The sequence below is a fragment of the Notechis scutatus genome, chromosome 5, assembly GCF_049901735.1.
Source record: "Notechis scutatus isolate UNSWTSFEM ecotype Mainland chromosome 5, rNotScu1.2, whole genome shotgun sequence".
In the NCBI taxonomy this organism is placed as follows: Eukaryota; Metazoa; Chordata; class Lepidosauria; order Squamata; family Elapidae; genus Notechis; species Notechis scutatus.
In genome coordinates this window covers 559,936-580,936 of record NC_142013.1, presented here as the reverse complement: position 1 = coordinate 580,936, position 21,001 = coordinate 559,936, and the positions used below count along the sequence as shown (strand labels likewise).

Genomic DNA, 21,001 nt, shown 5'->3' with positions numbered 1-21,001 from the left:
CACCGTTGTTTACTCCAGGGCTGGATGCGCCCTTGGCCTGGTCTCCTGGGGCTCCAGGTTTTCTTTTCTTTTTCTTTTTTTCAATCTCACTGCATTGTTTGCCCCCTGGGTCGCCGCCCAAAGGCCCAGGAAGGCAGGTGTGGATGGGGTGCCCACCATGCCATCCTGCATCCTGGGCAGCTGGAGGGAGCTTGGCGGAGGCCGTGGGGTACAGGAGACGCTACCCAGGTTTCTCCTCTGCCTGCCGAGCCTGGAAATGGGTTGACGCAGGAAGGGACCCTGCGTGCCAAATGCCACCTTTAGAGTGGCGGCACAACGGGGGCACCCCTTAGTTTCCTCTGCCGAGAAGGCCAAAGGAAATGAAGAAGAATTAGGGGGGACATGAGAGCGGCCTTCCAGTATTTGAGGGGCTGCCCCAGAGAAGAGGAGGGGGTCCACCTCTTCTCAAAGCCCCTGAAGGCGGGAGAAGAAGCAACGGATGTTCAGGGCATGGAGGCGGGATGGTGGCTTGGCCCCAACTTCTGGTCGGCTGGCAGAGCCTGATTCAAGTCATGCCCACGACCAGCCTTCTAACTGCATGGTTGCATCTTTATGGCACTTTCGGTTTTAATAAAATATTTGCAGCTCAGGGTTGAACTGTGAGGGTCCTTGGTGCTCTCTGAGCTAGGTTGTTTTCTTGCAGACGTTTCATGACCCAACTAGGTAATTGCATCAGTACTACAAGGGAATGGCCTTTATGGAAGAGGAGGAGGAGGAGGAGGAGGAGAATAATTATGGGCTCCTTGGTGCTCTGTGAACTGGGTTGTTTTCTGGCAGACGTTTCATGACCCAACTGGGGAACATTAGTGCTAGAGATTATGCTAGCACTGATGATGTTCCCTAGCTGGGTCATGAGACGTCTGCAAGAAAACCACCCAGCTCAGACAGCATCAAGGACCCCACAGTCGTCCTCCTCCTCTCCCCCTGCAAACCACACTCTCTTCTAGCACTGATGGTGTTGTCTAGTTTGTTTAAGAAACGTCTGCAAGAAAAGCACCCAGCTCAGAGAGCGCCCAGGAGCCCACAGTCCTCCTCCTCCTCCCTCCAAGCCCTGATGATGTTCCCTAGTTGGGTCAGGAAACGCCCGCAGCTCCGAGAGGCGCCCTTCCTTTCGCCCTTTCCCGAGCGTGGTTGCCGAAGGGTCCGGCGCCTCTCCTCCTGACGCCCCCCCGCCTTGCCTGCCAACCTCGCTCCGGGGCCGCCCTCCCCCTCCCGGCTGGCCCCCAGCAGCCACCTGCGCCTCCCTCCCTCCCCCCCTCCCCGGAGGTGCCGCCGCCCGGGGCCATCAGCGTGGCAACCGGCCCCGCGGGGCTCGGCAGGTGGGCTCCTCCGGGGCTCCTCCCGGCGCAGGGAGAAAGGAAGCCGGGCGGCCGTCGGGGCAGCTCAGGCCGAGGAGCGCGGGGAGCGGACGGCGGGGCGGCTGCGCTGAGGCGCTGGGAAGGGGCGCCGGGCCCGGAGCGGGGCAGGCGCGATGGCCACGGAGTACGAGGGCATCTCGGTAGGTGCTGGCGGGCGGCAGGGTCCCGGGGCGGCAGGGCGGAGCTGGAAGCCCCTTCCTCAGCCCGGGGCGACCTCCTCCCTGCCCCCCGGACTCTCCTCCTCCTCCCCAACCCGGGTCCCCGCTTCTTCGGAGCGTCTCTTTGGCCAAAGGCAGCCCCTCCACCACCACCCCCCAAAAAAGCCACGCACGACCGCGGCCACCGCGGGGCTCTTTCCCAGAAGGGGCGGCAGGCTTCTCCCTTGGAAAGGAGAAGGGAGGGGAGGGGTCCCGCCCCCCACCTTCATTTGCTCTGCAAATAACTGCCCCCCCAGCGCTCAGCTTCTGCCGGGCCCCGGAGGTGCCTGCAAAGGGCTGGGGGGGCGGAGATTGGGGGGGGGCGGAGGGAGAGAAAAGGATAAGAAAGTGCAGAGCCTTTATGTGTTTTTTGGGGGGGTCCCCCTCCAACTTATTGCTTATTTAGAGCTCTGAAAGATGAAGGTCAGAATTTCTTCCCTTCCTCTCAAGCCAGGAGGGAGAGGGAGCCGGAGAGGGAGGGGAGGGATATGGGGAGAGGGAGGGGAAGAGAGAGGGAGGAAGAGAGAGAAAGAGGGAGGGAGAAGGGAGAGGGAGAGGGAGAGGGAGGGAGGGACAGAGAGAGGGAAGAGAGGGAGGGAGAGGGAGAGAGAATGGAAGGGAGGGAGGAGTGGGAGAGGGCGGGAGGGAGAGGAAGGAGGGAGAGGAAGGGAGAGGGACAGGGAGGGAGATGGGGAGAGGGAGGGAGGGGAGAGGGGGTAGAGAGAGGGAGGAAGAGAAAGAGGGAGAGGGAGGGACAGAGAGAGAGGGACAGGGAGGAAGGGAGTGGGGAGAGAGAGGGAGGGAGGGGGAGAGGGAGGGAGACAGATGGAGGGAGAGGGAGAGAGGGGGAGAGGGAGGGACAGGGAGGGAGGGGGAGAGGGAGGGAGAGGGGAGGGAGGGAGAGGGGAGAGAGAGGGAGGAAGAGAGGAAAGAGGGGGAGAGGGAGGGGGAGAGGAGGGAGGGAGGGACAGAGAGAGGGAAGAGAGGGAGGGAGAAGGAAGGAGGGGAGAGAGAGGGGGAGGGGGAGAGGGAGAGAGGGAGGGAGAGGGAGAGAGAGGGGAAGGGAGGGAGGGAGAAGGAGGGAGAGGGAGAGAGAGGCCCCAAGCCAACAATCTGGGTCTTCATTTGGCCGATCTGGGAAGGACGGAAGGCTGAGTCCACCTTGAGCCTCCCCAGGATCGAACTGCAGGCCGTGGGCAGGTTTTGCTTGCAGAACTGCACTCTCTAATCCCTGCGCCTGCAGGGTTCTCGGGATCCCCTGGAACCCAGGGCAATGGGATCTCTAAGGATCCACCCAACCCTTTCTCTTCTGCCGATGATGCCCAGAGCGGCCTCCTTCCGCCTTTCTTTTAGCCGTCCAACTGGAAGGAGATCGTCAACAAGAAGTTGAAGTTTCCGGAGGGCCTCCTGGCTGCCATCCAAGATGGGCAACTGGTTAAGATCCAGCAGATGTTGCATGTCAGCGACGGGATCTTGCGGCAGCTGGACGAAAGCGAGGACCGGTTGTGGCGCGAGGCCCTCAACCTGGCCATCCGCACTGGCGGGGCCGAGATCACCCGGACCTTGTTACGTTTCGTGAAGTTTGACTTCCGGCAGGTCCACGAGGCCCTCCTGGTGGCCGTGGACACCAACCAGCCCGGCGTGGTCAAGCAGCTCCTGGACCGGCTGGACCAAGAGAAAGGCATGAAGATGGACATCAAGTCCTTCTCCATGGCCTTCTTCGACAACTCCATCGACAACTCCCGCTACGCCCCGGGTGACCCCTCTCACCCTGGCCTGCGAGAAGGACCTCTACGAGATCGTGGACATGCTGATGAAGAAGGGCCACACCATTTCCCGGCCCCACAAGGTCTCCTGCGTCTGCCTGGAGTGCTCCAACGGGCGGAAGTTCGACCTGCTCAAGTTCTCCCTCTCCCGCATCAACACCTACAAAGGCATCGCCAGCCGGGCCTACCTCTCCATCGCCAGCGAGGACCCCATGCTGACCGCCTTCAAGCTCAGCCGGGAGCTCAAGTGGCTCTCCAAGAAGGAGCCCGAGTTCAAGGTCTGTCGCTGGGGGGCGCGCGTGCAGAGCGTGGGAAGTTGCCGAGCCCTCCGTCCTTGGCAGGAGGGGGAGGAGTCGAACGAGGATCAGCCTAGAATCCCCACGTCGCCACAAGCAAACTAAGTCAGCCCCCTTGAATTCGTTGACCCCCTTGTCTAACGGGGGGGGGGTCCTGGGTGCTCTCTGAGCAGGGTAGTTTTCTTGCAGACGTCTGATGACCCAACGAGGGAACGTCATCAGGGCTAGAAGGGAGGAGGAGGAGGAGGAGGAGGACTGTGGGGTCCTTGGGGCTCTCTGAGCTGGGTCGTTTTGTGGTGGGCGTTTCATTACCCAACGAGGGAACGTCATCAGGGCTAGAAGGGAGGAGGAGGAGGAGGAGGAGGACTGTGGGGTCCTTGGGGCTCTCTGAGCTGGGCCGCTTTCTGGTGGGCGTTTCATTACCCAACGAGGGAACGTCATCAGGGCTAGAAGGGAGTGGGGTTGCAAGGACGTAAGGCAGCAGAGCCGTGGTGTGTGGGAGCGTCTGGGGGCTTGCTCAAGGGCCGTCTCCCTCTCCCCTAATCCAGCCCGATTACCTGGCGCTGGAGGACCTGTGCCAGGAGTTTGCCTTTGAGCTTCTGGGCATGTGCCGCAACCAGAGCGAGGTGACGGCCATCCTGAACGAGCTGGGGGAAAACGTGGACGAGGAGGACAACGGGATGGACGACCAGGCCTTTGAGGAGGGCATCCCCAACTTGGCCAGGCTCCGACTGGCGGTCAACTACAACCAGAAACGGGTGAGGGGGCCGAAGGGAGCCAGACCCAAGCAGGGAGGGAGGGAGGGGGAGGGAGGGGGGGCCTCTGCCCTCGCTTGGACCTTCTACTTGATATTATGCGGCCCTTTTTCCTTTTCAAAGGAAGAACGAGGGAATTTGAGAAATACCCGCAAAGCTAATGATGGGCCTGTTTAGACTGCAAAACTCCGTGGGGGAATTTCATTTCCCTCTTCCCAGCTGTTTGAAAGTTATCGATTGGAAGGTTATTCATTAAATTAAACAATATTTAAGAATGGGGAGAGAAAGAGGTCCCAGGTTCATATCCATTTGCTGCTCTTAGGTCACAATGGTCACAGCCCACAACATCTTCAGCGCTAGAAGGGAGTGGCGTTTATGGGGGGGGGGAGGAAGAGGAGGATGAAGAAGAGGAGGGGGGGAGGAGGAAGAGGAGGGGGAGGACTGTGGGGTCCTTGATGCTCTCTGAGCTGGGTGGTTTTCTTGCAGACATTTCATTGCCTGCCTAGGGAACATCTTCAGTGTTGGTATTATATTACCTTATAACACTGAAGATATTACCCAGTTGGGTCATGAAACGTCTACAAGAAAACAGCCAAGCTCAGCGTGTCTTGGAATGCCATGCAATGGGGGTCAGGATGGAGGTAGGTGGGTTTTTTGTATTTTGTTTGGCTGGAAACCAGAAGTAATAGCTGGTTTCTGATTTAAAAAATAACGATTGTAAATTGCGCTCACCTGGCTGCAGGATGCTGGCTTTACAGGTGTAAATTTGGGGCAGTTGTTGAACCTGGGACTGCTGCTGGGCAGGAGCAGTGGCCGTCAGAACTTTGAATCTGTCTCGCACGTAGTCTTGGGGAGGCCCGTCCTAACTCTGAACAGTCGCTAAGTGACCAGTCGTAAATCGAGGACTACCTCTATCAGCATATTCAGGGATGGGGATAAGGGCACCACTGGGCACCTGAAGTCTGTAATGTGGGGAGGGGGTTCCTTCCTCCGATGAGCTCCTGGTGCACCCGGTTGGGAACCAGGCGCCGGAGCTGACTCTCTCCTTCCTTCCTTCCTTCCTTCCTTCCTTCCTTCCTTCCTTCCTTCCTTCCTTCCTTCCCTTCCCTTCCCTTCCCTTCCCTTCCCTTCCTTCCCTTCCCTTCCCTTCCCTACCCTACCCTACCCTTCCCACCCTTCCCTTCCCTTCCCTTCCCTACCCTTCCCTTCCCTACCTTCCCTTCCCTTCCCTTCCCTTCCCTTCCTCTTCCCTTCCCTTCCCTTCCCTTCCCTTCCCTTCCCTTCCCTTCCCTTCCCTTCCCCTTCCTTCTCTTCCTTCCCTTCCCTTCCTTCCCCCTTCCTTCCCTTACCCTTCCCTTCCCTTCCTTCCTTCCTTCTCTTCCCTTCCTTCTTTCCCTTCCCTTCCCTTCCCTTCCTTCCCTTCTTCCTTCCCTTCCTTCTCTTCCCTTCCCCTTCCTACCCTTCCCCTTCCTTCCTTCTCTTCTCTTCCCTTCCCTTCCCTCCCTCCTTCCCTCTCCCTTTCCCTTCCCTTCCCTTCCCTTCCCTCTTACCCTACTTCTTCTCTTCTTCTTCCCTTCTCTTCTCTTCCCTTCTTCCCTTCCCTTCCCTTCCCTTCCCTTCCTTCACTTCCCTCCTCGGCTCAGTTTGTGGCTCACCCCGTCTGCCAGCAAGTCCTGTCGTCCATCTGGTGTGGGAGCCTGCCCAGCTGGCGGGGCAGCAAGAGCCTCTGGAAGGTCTTCATCTCCTTCTCCATCTTCCTGGCCATGCCCTTCATCTCCCTCACCTACTTCTTCCTCCCCAAATCCAAGGTGGGTCTCCGGCAATGGTGGGATTCAACATGTTTTACTACCGGTTCTCTGGGCGTTGCTTGGTGGGCGTGGTTCGGTTTGGTGATGGGGCTTGGTGGGCGTGGCAGGGGAAGGTTACTGCAAAATCCCCCATTCCCTCCCCAACCCACTAACCTGCTTTCCAGCTCCGTTCTCCTGGGCAGGGCAACAGCCGATCAGCTGGGACTCAGTGGGAGGCAGTGAATAGGTGGGGTTGGCGGGGCCAGTCAGAGGTGGGATTGGACAGTTCTCCGAATGACTCAGAATTTCCGCTACCGGCTCCCCAGAACCGGTCAGAACCTGCTGAATCCCACCTCTGAGGCTGGACGTCCAGATCGGGCCGAACCACGATGACCACGAAAGCCCAGGAGGGAGGGGGGGGGGTTGGATCTGCAGCTTCTCTGAATATCTTGAATGCCAGATACGCAGAGGGTGATGTTCTCCCCGCTCTTTGAAATCCAGGAGCCAGTTCTCTGCAACAGTGTTGGGACTGCAAACCCCAGGATTCTTAGCTAGTGGCCATTTTGACCAGGAATGCTGGGATTTGGAGTCCTGGCGTACCCTGGGCATCAGCTGGAGAAGGCTGAGCCGGTGTCTATGGAGATTCTCCGTCATCCAGGCCATGGTTGTCCCAAAGGTGCTTTTTCAAAAGGCAGCAGGACTTTCTGTCTTTTTCTTTGAAGACATTCCGTTTCTCACCCAAGAGAATACATACATACATACATACATACATACATACACATATATACATATATACATATATACATATATACATATATACATATATATATATACATATATATACATATATATACATATACATACATATATATATATATATATATATATATATATATATATATATATATATATATATATATATATATATATATATATATATATATATATATATATATATATATATATATATATATATATATATATATATATATATATATATATATATATATATATATATATATATATATATATGTTTCGGTGGGTAGTTTGTCGTTTAGTTCTTTAGAAGTAAGTATTCGCATTTCAGGCTGAAGGTCCACTGCCATCTTCAGGCTGGTGCAGATGAGCCAGTGCAAGCAGGCACTGCTTGCACTGCACAAGCCTAAAAGAACTACAATGAAATGGCGAAATACCCGCCCAACGCGCCAGATACACCAATCTACATGTAAACCCGAAAACTTAAGAAAACATATACATATATATACATATATATATATATATATATATAATATATATATATATATATATATATATATATATATATATATATATTATCAGCACAGAGCAAACAAAAAGAGCACAGTCACCATGTGCTTTACTGCTCAACTATATAACTGTAACAGGAAACTCTACTTAAAAAAAAGAGCATAGAATAGAGTATATACCATAGATCCAGACTTGTAAACACTGCCATCCGCTGGCTGAATACTACCCGTAGTTGTTGCACAGACAGATATTCCAGCTATGAATTCCAACCCCAGCAATAGCACTTAGACTTATACCACTTCGCAGTGCTTTGCAGCATATTGCCCCCAGCAATCTGGGTCCTCGTTTTAGCAACCAGGGAAGGATGGAAGGCTGAGTCATAACAGCTGCCTTGAATGGTGAGGAGTTTGAGGGACCAGGAGGAGCCTTGGGGGTGCTCCCCCCCCCCCTTTTGAAAACTCAGGGCCTTCTGGTTGCTTCCTTCCTTCCCGGCTGGCAGATTGGCAAAATGCTGAAAATCCCCGTGCTCAAATTCCTGCTGCACTCGGCCTCCTACGTCTGGTTCCTGGTCTTCCTGCTGGTGGAGTCCCTGATCCTGGAGCAGTACCACGATTCCTTCAAGGGGCGGAACCAGAGCATGTGGGAGACGTCCCTTCACATGATCTGGGTGGCAGGTAGGCGGCTGGGCGAGGGGAGAAGGAAGGGAGGGGGGTGGCTGTTCCTCCTGCCCCGGTTGGGCTGCTTCCTGGGGGTCGAGGTTCCCCTGGGCACCTTCTCAATTCTCCTTAGGAAGAGAGGAGACCTGAAAGTGAAGGACATTTGTGGCCGGACAGCCTGGCCTGGCATCACTTCCTTGTCACCTTCTGTCTGTCCATCCCATCCTTTACTCTCATTGTTGGTGTCACCACCAGTGGGGGGAGGAAGAGGAGGAGGAAAACAGAGAAGGAAAAACAGAGAAGGGGGGGAAAGGAGGAGGAAGAGGAGAAGGAAGAGAAGGAGGAGGAGGAGGAGGAAAAGGAGGAGGAGAAGAGAAGAGAGAATAGAATAGAAGAATAGGATTCTTTTATTGGCCAAGTGTGACTGGACACACAAGGAATTTGTCTTGGTGTAAATGTACATAAAAGAAAAGATACATTTGTCAGGAGTCAAGAATCATAAGGTACGACAGAAGGAGAAGGAGGAGGAAGAGGAGGAGGAGGGACGGAGGGAGGGAGGAAGAATCAGGTGGGTTCCCTCAGCTGCCAGTGTTGAGGTCGGTGTTGTCCCAGATGCTGTCCTGGCAGAGACATGGCTTGACCTGTTCAACAGCCTCCACCTGGCCGCAAGAGAGGACCCTTTGCATTCGGGACAGGACAGAACCCGAAGGGAACTCAACGGGGAGGGAGGGGGCAGAGGGGGGGGGGGCTTTTGGAAGATCGTAGGGCTTTGTGGGAAACTGGCCTTGGGAGGCGGGAGGATCTTGGACCGATGGAAGCCAGCCTAGACCCAAGATGCAGAGAAGAGGCTTTGGGCTTGGCAGGGGCCTCCAGCGGTCCAGTTGTGCCTTGTTGGTGTTGACCCGCTTTGTCCTCCCAGGGTTCTTCTGGTTTGAGTGCAAGGAGGTTTGGATCGAAGGGCTGCGCAGCTACCTGCTTGACTGGTGGAACTTCCTGGACATTGTCATCCTCAGCATGTACTTGGCGTCCTTCGTGCTCAGGCTGCTGGTCTACCTCAAAGGGCAGGTCTTCTGCTTGGACATCCAGGCTTCTACTCCAGAGTGCTACTATTATACCCAAGCTGGTGAGTTGGTTGACTCAGGGGAGTCAAGGTTGTTGGGTTCATTGTGGTTGGGTACCAATTGTGAGTCTGCCATTGGGCCTAGAGCAAGGATGTCCAACCTTGGCGACTTTAAGACTTGTGGACTTCAACTCCCAGAATTCCTCAGCCAGCAAAGCTGGCTGAGGAATTCTGGGAGTTGAAGTCCACAAGTCTTAAAGTTGCCAAGGTTGGACACCCCTGGCCTAGAGCAAAAGGATGTCCGACCTTGGTGACTTGAAGATCGGTGGACTTCAACTCCCAGAATTCCTCAGCCAGCATAGCTGAAGTCCACAGACCTTCAAGCAGCCAAGGCTGGAGACCCCGGGCTTAGAGGAAGCTCGAGCGACCAACCCCACAACGTCGAAGGGGGACACGGGAGTGCTTGTCAAACCAGCTCTGGAGCTACAGAAGAAGCCGAGAGGAAGAGGAAGGGTGGGATATTCCTATGCGAAGGTCTGTGGCCCAGTCCAGTCCTGGGAGGAGGTCTTTCCACACTCACCCACCGCTCCAAACCAAGAGCTTTGGGTTGCGCCACAGAGCAACGGGACGCAGTGTGCAGCCTGGAGAGAACCACCCCAAGAGTGGGCAAGGCCTCTCCACCATCACAAAGGGATCCTGGAGGGACTGCACGTCTTTCTGCTGACCTTAATATCTGGGCAGGTCCGTTTTGTAGAGCATGGAATAATCAGGCTGGATGGGACCTTGGAGGTCTTCTAGTCCAGCCCCCTGCTCAAGCAGGAGACCCTCTACCAGGGGTGTCAAACTCAAGGCCCAGGGGCCACATCTGGCCCACAGAGTGCTTAGGGCCGTCCTGGAAACAGCAAAGGACCAGCCTGTGGAGCCTCTGCCAGCGAAAACAGAGCTCAGAAGGGCCACACAAGCTCTGTTTTCACTGGCAAAGGGTTGCAAGACGCCGTCACAGCCGAAAACGGAGCTCGGGAGCCCAATTTCACTGGCAGAACGCTCAGGCCACCACAGGCGCCCCCGACACGAGTGACGTCCAGCTGGCCACAGCCACTCCAGCCCCCTGGGGTCAAACACAATCCTGATGTGGCCCTCAATGAGTTTGACACCCCTGGCCTATGCCATTCCGGACCAGTGGGGGGTCCAGGCTCTTCTCCAAAGCCTCCAGTGTTGGCACATGCCCCGCTTCTGGTGGCAAGTCCTTCCACGGGTTCATCGTTCTCACCGTTAGGAAGTTTCTCCTGAGTTCCGGGTTGCTTCTCTCCTTGGTTAGTTCCCCTCCGTCGCTTCCAGTCCTGCCTCTTCTGGGGCTTTGGAGAAGAGTTTGACTCCCCCTTCTTTGGGGGCAGCCCCTGAGATACGGGAAGGCTGCTCTCCTGTCACCCCCCGGTCCTTCCTTTCATTAAACTGGACCGTTTTGGCCTCATCACCCTGGTTGCTCTTCTCTGCACTCTTTCCAGAATCTCAGTATCTTTTTTGTATCATGGTGACCAGCGGTGAGATTCGATTTTTTTTTTACTACTGGTTCTGTGGGCGTGGTTTGGTCGGTGTGGCAGGGGAAAGATATACTGCAAAATCCCCCTTCCCTCCCCACCCCACTAACCTGCTTTCCAGCTCCGTTCTCCTCTGCAGGGTAACCAAAGGAGACCCAGCCGATCAGCTGTAGGCGTGGCTTGGTGGGTGTGGCATTCTGTGGGTGTGGCTTGATGGCTTGGTGGGTGTGGTATGGTTTGGTGGGTGTGGCTTGGTGGCCGTGGCAGGGAAGGTTACTGTAAAATCCCCTTCCCTCCCCACCCCACTAACCTGCTTTCCAGCTCCGTTCTCCTCTGCAGGGTAACCAAAGGAGACCCAGCCAATCAGCTGTAGGCGTGGCTTGGTGGGTGTGGCATTCTGTGGGTGTGGCTTGATGGCTTGGTGGGTGTGGTATGGTTTGGTGGGTGTGGCTTGGTGGGCGTGGCAGGGGAAGGTTACTGTAAAGTCCCCCTTCCCTCCCCACCCCACTGACCTGCTTTCCAGCTCTGTTCTCTAGTGCAGGGCCACCAAAGGAGACCTAGCCGATCAGATGGGACTCAATGGGAGGCGGAGAAGAGATGGGGTTGGCGGGGCCAGTCAGAAGTGGGATTGGCCAGTTCTCCCAACTACTCAAAGTTTCTGCTACCGGTTCTCTAGAACCGGCCAGAACCAGCTGAATCCCACCTTTGATGGTGACCAGAATTGGGTGCCGGATTCCCTCGCTCGTGGCTGCATAGAGCGGTGCCGTCCCTTCCTGCGATCTTGAGAGGGACAGGACCGCCTGATGAGGGAGCGGAGGCACGAGGTGCTCAGGGCTTGGGATTGGAGGCCCCCTTAGACCGAGCTGCGCCAACGGATCCGCAACGGGCCTCCCCTCCCTTCTTCCGCAGAGCGACTGGAGTGGCGCCCGGAGGACCCCCAGTTCATGTCCGAGGTGCTCTTTGCCGTCACCAGCATGCTGAGCTTCACGCGCCTGGCCTACATCCTCCCTGCCCACGAGACCTTGGGGACGCTCCAGATTTCCATCGGGAAGATGATTGACGACATGATTCGGTACGGGGGGACCTTCCCCTGACCGGGGTCCCCTCCTGCTTGTGGTCTGAGGAGGACACCGGAAGCTCCCCGCCTGGGAGGGATATGCCTGGGCCGGGTCTTGAGGGGCCCGAGGAGAGGGGGGCGGATTCTCAGGGGAAGGGCCCCGCGGACCCTGTCTGGGGAAGGAGGAGGCGGAGGGGGGGAGGGCGCCTCCTCTGGGCCTGACCTCCTCTTGGCTTCTCCCCAGGTTCATGTTCATCATGATGATCATCCTGACTGCCTTCCTGTGCGGCATGAACAACATCTACGTCCATTATCAGGAATCGGAGCGGCTGGGGAGGTAGGGCAGCTGGTGGGCCTGGGTGGGAACCCCAGTGGAATGAATGGGACGGTTTCTCTCTCTCTCTCTCTCTCTCTCTCTCTCTCTCTCTCTCTCTCCTCTCCATCTCCATCTGTCTGTCTGTCTGTCTCTTCTCTATCTGCCCCTTCGGTCCGACCTAAGCGTAGTACATAAAATTATCCGTTGCAATGTCCTCCCCGTCTTAATGATTACTCCAGCTTCAACAACAACAACCATACACAAGCACACAATAGATGAAAACTCAAGAGGAACCACTCGATTGCAGGAAATACGACGTTAGCCACAGAGTGGTCAGGGAGTGGAAGTGGGGCTCCGGGGGTTGTGGAGGAGGCTGGGTGGGGAAGGGCAGAGGCCGGCTGGGCAGTCAGAGGAGGACCCAGGCCCATCCCCTCCCCATCTAGGGCACGCAGGGAGGAGAGGATAAGGGAGAGACGTGGTCTCCTCAGGAGGAGAGGGCCTTGATCCTCTTCATGGGCTGCAGCTGTGACAACTGGATAAGAGGACGGACATGCGTATGGGCCAGTGCTGGAAAGAAAGTGTGGAAATATCTCTGGTTTATGGTTCCTCTCTGAGTTTGGCATCCTTCCCAGTGTGTGTTCTTTTATCCGTGGACATCCTCCAGCCCTTATCTTGCCTGGTTTGTGTTGTTTTTCCCCTCCTTCTTGTAACTGCTTGTGTGGGAGTTTTTTGTCTTCAGTCAAGGATATTTGGAGCTTGGAAGCAAAGTGAAGGAATAAATGGGGCTTCACCAGTTTTTTTGTGACTGTGTTTATTTTGTATCCCCACCCTGAGTCATCAGAGGTTTCTTCCCTAAACCCCAAAAACTTTAACCTCAGACTGTCTACTGTTGACCTCACCCCTTTCCTAAGAGGTCTGTAGGGGGCGTGCATAAGCGCACCAATGTGCCTCCCGTCCCTGTCCTATTGTCCCCTTTGATTTGTACCCATTTCATGTACTCGTAATCATGTTCCTAAAGCTTGACAAAATAAATAAATGAATAAAATAAATTCTGCACTTGTCTCGTGCAGCTTCAACGAGACCTTCCAGTTCCTCTTCTGGACGATGATGGGGATGGAGGAACACAAGGTGGTTGACATGCCCCAGTACTTCATGGCGGAGTTGGTGGGCCGAGTGCTCTACGGCATCTTCACCATCGTCATGGTGGTCGTCCTTCTCAACATGCTCATTGCCATGATCACCAACTCTTTCCAGAAGATCGAGGCGAGTCTTCGTCAGGGAGGCGGGGAGGGACTGGAGGGGAATTCGGGGAGCTGAACGTTCAGACTTCCACTCTCTGAAATTCCCAGCCACAATTCTCAGGTGGGCTGAGAATTCAGATCTAGCATGAAGCATAAAGAATTCGCTCTGGCTGCATGCTGAGAAGTAAATTTAAAAGAGTGGAACCTCTTCCTTCTGGAAGCTGTGGGTGCTCCAACACTGGTGGTGTTAAAGAAGAGGTTGGACAACCGTTTGTCTGAAATGGGGCTAGACCAGGGATAGAGTTGGAAGACCTCCAACATTGGCCCCTTTAAGACTCGTGGACTTCAACCCCTCAGAATTCCCCAGCCAGCCAGGAATGATAGAGTTGGAGGAGACCAGAAGGGTCATCTAAGTCAGGGGTCTCCAACCTGGGCCTCTTTAAGACTCGTGGACTTCAACCCCCAGAATTCCCCAGCCAGCCAGGAATGATAGAGTTGGAAGAGACCAGAAGGGTCATCTAAGTCAGGGGTCTCCAACCTGGGCCTCTTTAAGACTCGTGGACTTCAACCCCCAGAATTCCTCAGCCAGCCAGGAAAGATAGAGTTGGAAGAGACCAGAAAGATCACCTAGAGCTGGGGAATTCTGGGAAGTGAAGTCCACAAGTCTTAAAGTGGCCAAATTTGGAGACCCCTGGTCTAGGGACTCCTGCTTGAGCAGGGGTTTGGACCAGGGGTGGGATTCAAATTGGTTAACAACCGGTTCCGTGGGCGTGGCCACGTGACTGGTTGTTTTCTTGCAGCACCCCCCACTCTCCATTTTGGGGCCTTCTAAGCCTCAGGGAAGCCTCCGGGGGGGGGGGGATTTGCTCCCAGAAAGCTTCCCTGGGGCTCAGGAAGGAAAAAAATGGAGCCGGGGTGGGGGACTGGGTGGGGGAGAACACAGTGGCGATGGTGGGCATGCGCAGTCAGGACTGACTGGGCGGGGAGGGGGAGGGCCAGCCAGGGGCATGATTTGCCGGTTCATAACAACCTGTTCTAGAGAACCAGTCCGAACCGGTAGAATCCCACCCCCTGGGTTGGACTAAATGACCTCCAAGGTCCTTTCTGTTATTCTGGGAAAACCTGATAGGTTCTCCTCCCGCCCCCCGTGTCTCATTTATTTACGGGCCTCTCCCCTCCCTACTTTCCCACAGAATGACGCCGACGTAGAGTGGAAATTTGCACGCTCAAAACTCTACCTGTCCTTCTTCAGGGAAGGTTTAACCTTGCCCGTCCCCTTCAACATCATCCCGACGCCCAAGTCCATCTTCTACACCATCCGGTATGGGGGACGCGGAAGAGGCCGGCTGTCCCCTCGCCTGAAGAGGCTCCCTGCCCCTCCCCCTCCCCCGTCTCCCCGGAGGGCAGAGGGCCCAGGGTGGGCTGCAAGCCACGGGGCTCCACTTGCACGCTTGCACAGCCAGGGGTAACTCGGGGAGCCTTGGGGAGGGGGTCTTGGGAAAGCCCCCTTGGTTCACGGTAGGCAGAGCCTCCGGGGGCCTTGGGGGTTAAGAGGGTTCCCCCCTCACTGGCGTCCTGGAAAGCGGTGGTGGCGATCCAACCTGCAGCCGACCACCCTGGGGGTCCTTTGGGCCCCCCCCAAGTGTGCAAGGAACCAACCTCAGAGACTCCCTTGCCAATTCTTCTCTCCTGGTTTTTTAAAAACCTTTTCAGGGGCTTCTTTCGCTTCATGTGCTGTCACAAATCCAAGAAGAGCCAGAAATATCCCCCAATCAACACCATCGTAAGTTCCCCTTTCAGAGTTTCCGAGGGCCCGTGTGCTGGTGTCCCCCCTGAGTCTTTAAACGAAGCGTGTTACCAATAAAAGAAAATATTTACAGCTCAGGGTTGAACCGTGAGGGCCTTGAGGGCTCTCTGAGCTTGGTGGTTTTCCTTGCAGACGTTTCAGGACCCAACTAGGGAACGTCATCGGTGCTAGAGGGGAGGGTGGTATGCAGAGAGGAAGAGGAGGGGGAGGAGAATTATGGGGTCCTTAGTGCTCTTTGACCTTCGTTCTTTTCTTCCAGATGTTTCAGGACCCAACTAGGGAACGTCATCCGTGCTAGAGGGGAGAGGAGTTTGTGGAGAGGAGGAGGAGGAGGGCTGTGGGGGTCCTGGGTGCTCTCTGAGCTTGGCTGTTTTCTTGCAGACGTTTCATGACCCAACTAGGGAACACCATCAGTCCTAGAAGGGAGTGGGGCTTTCCCTCTGCAAGCAGGCTGCTTATACATAAACAGAGAGCAAACAGCACTCAGCAAGAAAGCAGCCACGCTCAGAGACCACCAAGAACCCCACCAACGAATGTGTATGTTTTGTGTAAATCTGAATAAGTTAGATCATAATAAAGTTTAGAAAAGGGGAAAGAGGAGGGAATTGTCCTGCAGAAACTGTCTGGAATTCAGGGCCGCTGGCTGTATTTCCAGCCGGCTTCCTGGGTGCCAATCAAATAAGCTTGCAATGCCCTTTGGCTTCCCAGAGCAACCCCTCGGTGGAAGAAGGGGGCACCCGGACCGAAACCCGCCTCTCTTATCAGCGCCAAGTGCTGAAGGCTCTAGTGCAGCGCTACATCGACACGGCCAGGCGGGAGCTGGAGGAAAGCCGGAGGAAAGGTGAGCAGGGGGGGGCAGGTCGGAATGGGTTGTGGCCGGGCACCTGGCTGCTGCCTGGGCAGGGGGTCAGGGACCCCTGATAGTGTGCAGCTGCCGCCAAAAAAGCGAATGCAATCCTAGGTTGCATTAACAGAGGGATACAATCGAGATCAAGGGAGGTACTACTACCACTCTATAAACCCTTAGTAAGGCCACACCTAGAGTCCTGCATCCAGTTTTGGTCATCACATGATAAAAAAGATGTTGAGACTCTAGAAAAAGTGCAGAGAAGAGCAACTAAGATGATTTTAGGGGACTGGAGGCTAAAACATACGATGAATGGTTGCAGGAACTGGGCCTGGCTAGTCTAGGGAAGAGAAGGACCAGGGGAGACAGGAGAGCAGCCTTCCAATATTTGAGGGGCTGCCACAGGGAGGAGGAGGGGGTCCAGCTATTCTTCAAGGCCCCCGAAGGCCAGACAAGGAATAATGGATGGAAACTGACCAAGGAGAGATTCAACCTGGAAATAAGGAGAAATTTTCTAACAGTGGGAACCATCGACCCATGGAACAGAAGTTGCCTTCAGAAGTTGTGGGAGCTTCATCCCTGGAGGCTTTCAAGAAGAGACTGGACTGCCCTCTGTCAGAAATGGTGTAGGCTCTCCTACTTTGGTGGGGGTTGGACTAGATGACCTCCAAGGTCCCTTCCAACTCTGATTATCTGAATCTGAACGTGATCCAGTCCAACCCGCTTCCCAAGGCTGGAGACCTTGTTGCTTCCCAGACAAACGGCTGCCTAATCTTCTCCTGGAAGCCTCCAGAGAAGTCAGATGTAAGACTGCTTCTCCAGGGGTGGCGCCAGGGACCCCACCCTTTTCCAGAAAAGACCCCCATGCATCGCACAGCCTGTGTGACAGAGCAGCTTTGAGGGGACTGGGAGGACCCCCTGGGTACCCCCACAGCTCTGCCGGCTGGAGAATTCGGGGGGTTGAAGTCCACAAGTCTTCAAGTGGCCAAGTTTGGGGACCCCTGGCCCAGGTCTCCGTCCCCCCTTCTCCAGACCCCCCCAGCCTGCTCCAAGGTTGTCTTGCTCCAAGTATGGCTGCCTCAGACCCTGAGTCCACAGGATGACAGCTAGTCCTTGACTTGCAACTGTTCATTTAGTGACCGTTTGAAGTTACAACAGCACCGGAAAAAGGGACGGGGCCATTTTCCACACTGCTGCAGCCTCCCCTTGGCCACGTGATCAAAATTCAGGCACTTGGCAAGGGACTCATATTTACGACGGTTTGCAGTGTCCCAGAGTCACACAATTCCCCTTTTGCGACCTTCTAAAAAGCAAAGTCAATGGGGAAGCCAGATTCACTTAACAACCGGTGTGACTAACTTAACGACCGCTGTCAGGATTCCGGCAGTGACCCCCATTTAAATCCTGAGTCTCGAGCCAGACTTCCAAAACTTCCAAAGGATTTATTGAGAGTTAACATCTCCGACAGTGCTTGAGTGCAGCCAACTCTGAGGCGCATCATTCACTCCCCCCCTTGACCCTGGTTTTCCCCCCTGCGCCCCCTGGGTGTATCATAATCCATATCCTCCAATGGGACACCTCCATAGCCCAGAGTCATCCATCAGGCTCTCCAGTTAGAATTTTGCCCGGCAAAAATTTCAGTCACCTAGTTACTATCTTTGAAAACATTTATGGAATGCAGTTTCGGTTTTGCAAGCTGCTGCACTGCTCTTGCCTCCCTTTCTGTTTGCACCTCTAAAAGACTAGAGAAATATTTTATGAGTGATTCACTCAGCAACGGTCTTGTTTAGTTCCAGAAATGTGGGTCTCAGTTGTGGTCAAGGACTACCTGTGTTTCTTCCTTTCTTGGTGGCCCCCAAGCCTGGGAGTGACGCCCCTCCCTCCGTGCCTCAAACCGAAGGGTTCCTGGAAGAGGAAGCCCCGGGCACAGCTCGCCCGGCGGCCACTCGGATGTTTCCAGGGTTTGGGTGTTTCAATAGATGGCCTCATGGTGGCGGGATTAGCTGAAGTGGGGGCTGGGACATGAGGTCTGGGCCTTCTCCAGTGTCCACCAATGTCAAGGCCGAAACTGACCTTTGGGTAGCCATTTTATTTAGCCCCATTATATATTCTTTTTCTTTCCTTCTCTTTGCTGGTTATGGGGGGGGGGGAAAGGGTTTTGGGTTTGCCACATTCCTAAGGGGGAGGAGTGGGGCTAGAGAGAGTTGTTGAGGCTAGGTGGTTCTTCTTCCCGTGGGGAACGAAAGCTGGCCCTGCTGAGACCTGGAGGTGGAGATTGATGACACCAGGCAAACGTTGATTTACTTCTATTCGGGGAATGTGACTTTTGGGGACTGTTTCTAACTTCCAATATTACGTGGGGTAATTCCGGGTTGGGTCAGATCCGGAATGACAACAGACTTTGCCAATTTGATGCTTCCCTAAATAAAAGAAATTGTTTGGGAAGACGGACTTGGCTCTTTTCTTTTCAAATGGATTTCATCACTTGGAAACCTGACCACCAGCTCTCTCCTTCCCTTCCTTTCAGATCTGGGGAACCGCCTGACGGAGTTGAACAAGTCGGTGTTGCGTCTCCACACGGAGATGAAGCACCTCCGGCAGTCGGTGGCCACCAGCGGGGTGGGCAGCAACCCCTTGGACGGGGCCAGCGTGCTGCGCAAGTACATCATGAAAGTCCGCGACAGCTTCCAGAACTACGAGCCGGAGATGGGGAACGAGAGCCAGGGCTCCCCCGTGGAAGTGGTGGTGCACCAGGACGTGCCCCTGGCCATGGAGGGCATGTTGCCAATACTTCGGGAGGAGAAGGAGGGCCAGGCGGTGGGGCAGGCAGAGGGTGAAACGGGGGCGAAGCGGAGGAGGAGGAGGAGGAGGAGGAGGTGATGGTCGTGGTGGGGGCTGAGGAGGAGGAAGAGGAGGAGGAGGCCGAGGCGGGCATTCCGGAGTACAAGCCCCAAGAGGAGACGGAAGACACGGCCGGGCAGGCAGCAGAATCCTGAGCTGCGTTTGGCAGGAGGGCCCTTCCTAGCTCTCACGCCTGGCCAAGGACGGCCGTGGCCCCTCTTGGACCACCACAGAGGCCACAAGCTTTGGGAATCGGCCATCCTTTGGGGGGACAATCCAGACCCCTTCCCAGAGGTTTCCCTGGGGGGGGAAGGGCCCCAAAAGGGGTGGGTGCCCTTTTGGGCAACACTGGGACGGCTCCGTAGGCCGGTCCTGCCGTAGTTGCGCTATTCTTGCAAATGCACTTGAAGAAGAAGAGGAGGAGGAGGAAGCTGCGGTCTCACGGTTTCTCCTGGCCTGAGGTTTCCTTGCTTCTGAACAGAGGATGAAGGACAGTTTGGGGGGATTTCCAGCAAATCAATAAATAAAGCAACTGCTCTCCGCTGCGCACTGCCCACCTCACTGATCTTGCTATATAAGCTGTAAGCTGCTCAGAGTTGCCTTGATAAATAAATAAACACATACCAAATGTTCACCTTTTTTATTCTTTTATGCAACGCAATAAAGTTTGGTGTTTGCATATTATAGATCCAATTCTTGTCACCACATTATAAAAAGATGTTGAGACTCTAGAAAAAGTGCAGAGAAGAGCAACCAGGATGATGAGGGGACTGGAGGTTAAAACATACAACAAACAGTTGCAGGAACTGGGCCTGGCTAGTCCAGTGAAGAGAAGGACCAGGGGAGACAGGAGAGCATCTTCCAATATTTGAGGGGCTGCCATAGAGAGGAGGAAGGAGTCAAGCTATTTTCTAAAGCATCTGAAGGCCAGACAAGGAACAATGGATGGAAACTGACCAAGGAGAGATTCAACCTGGAAATAAGGAGAAATTTTCTGACAATGAGAACAATCAACCGATGGAACAGAAGTTGCCCTCAGAAGTTGTGGGAGCTTCATCACAGAAATTTGACATGGCCTAGAGTTTCCAGCTGGAGCAGGGAATTGGACTAGAAGACCTCCAAGGTCCCTTCCAACTCTATGATTCTATTATTCTGTATTGGGGGGCAAGGATTACAAATTAAGGTTTCCACTGTTATCTTTGCACACACGGTCACACCTATAAATGTGGGTACATACATGCAGTTTGATGGATTCAGCTCAGAAACAATTCGTAGATTAGATAGAGCCACAGCCAAAAACGCTCACAGGCTTGGCATTCAGTCAAATCACATGTCACACAGAGATAAAGCACATTTATTTATTTATTTTATTTATTTATTTGATTTGCCAATTGTTTACAAGATAATAAGTATAAGTGTATACATAGTTGTGAATACATGAAATGGGTACATATAAGAAAAATAAAAGAAGAATAAGAGAAACAATAGGACAGGGACGGTAGGCACGTTGGTGCGCTTATGCACGCCCCTACAGACCTCTTAGGAAAGGGGTGAGGTCAATAGTAGACAGTCTAAGGTTAAAGTTTTTGGGGTTTGGGGAAGAAACTACAGAGTCGGGTAGAGTATTCCAGACATTGACCACTCTATTGCTGAAGTCATATTTCCTGCAATCAAGTTTGGTGCGGTTAACATTGAGTTTGTATCTATTGTGTGCTCTTGTGTTGTTATGGTTGAAGCTGAAGTATTCATTGCAATGTATGATTTTATATACCATGCTTAAATCAGACCGAAGACGGCGTAGTTCAAGGTTTTCTAGTTCTAGAATTTCAAGTCTGGTGGCATAAGGTATTCTACAATGAGTAGAGGAATGGAGAACTCTTCTTGTGAAATATTTCTGGACTTTCTCAATTGTGCTAATATCAGATACGTAATGTGGGTTCCAGACTGATGAACTGTATTCGAGTATTGGTCTAGCAATGTTTTGTATGCTCTGGTTAGTAGTGTGATATTACCAGAGAAAAAGCTACGTAGGATTAGGTTAACAACTCTTAATGCCTTTTTGGCTATGTAGTTGCAGTGGGCTCTAGCACTCAGATCATTAGAGGTGAGTATTCCAAGGTCCTTTACAGAGCTTGGGTCATCAACAAGATCTTGACTATTCAGCTTGTATTTTA

The 21,001-nt window shown here is 54.0% G+C and overlaps 1 protein-coding gene across 1 annotated transcript; it reads left to right on the top strand.

Moving 5' to 3' along the window:
* Window positions 1-1,421: 1,421 nt before the first annotated feature.
* LOC148130320 (short transient receptor potential channel 2-like) lies at window positions 1,422-18,962 on the top strand. The gene is given in 14 exon segments (XM_087965888.1): window positions 1,422-1,537; window positions 2,948-3,351; window positions 3,353-3,638; window positions 4,205-4,414; window positions 6,055-6,219; window positions 7,964-8,138; window positions 9,040-9,243; window positions 11,628-11,790; window positions 12,020-12,112; window positions 13,162-13,354; window positions 14,526-14,653; window positions 15,046-15,115; window positions 15,848-15,980; window positions 18,514-18,962. Coding segments are annotated over 14 exon segments (2,604 nt in total). The 5' UTR covers window positions 1,422-1,510; the 3' UTR covers window positions 18,867-18,962.
* The last annotated feature ends 2,039 nt before the right edge of the window (window positions 18,963-21,001 follow it).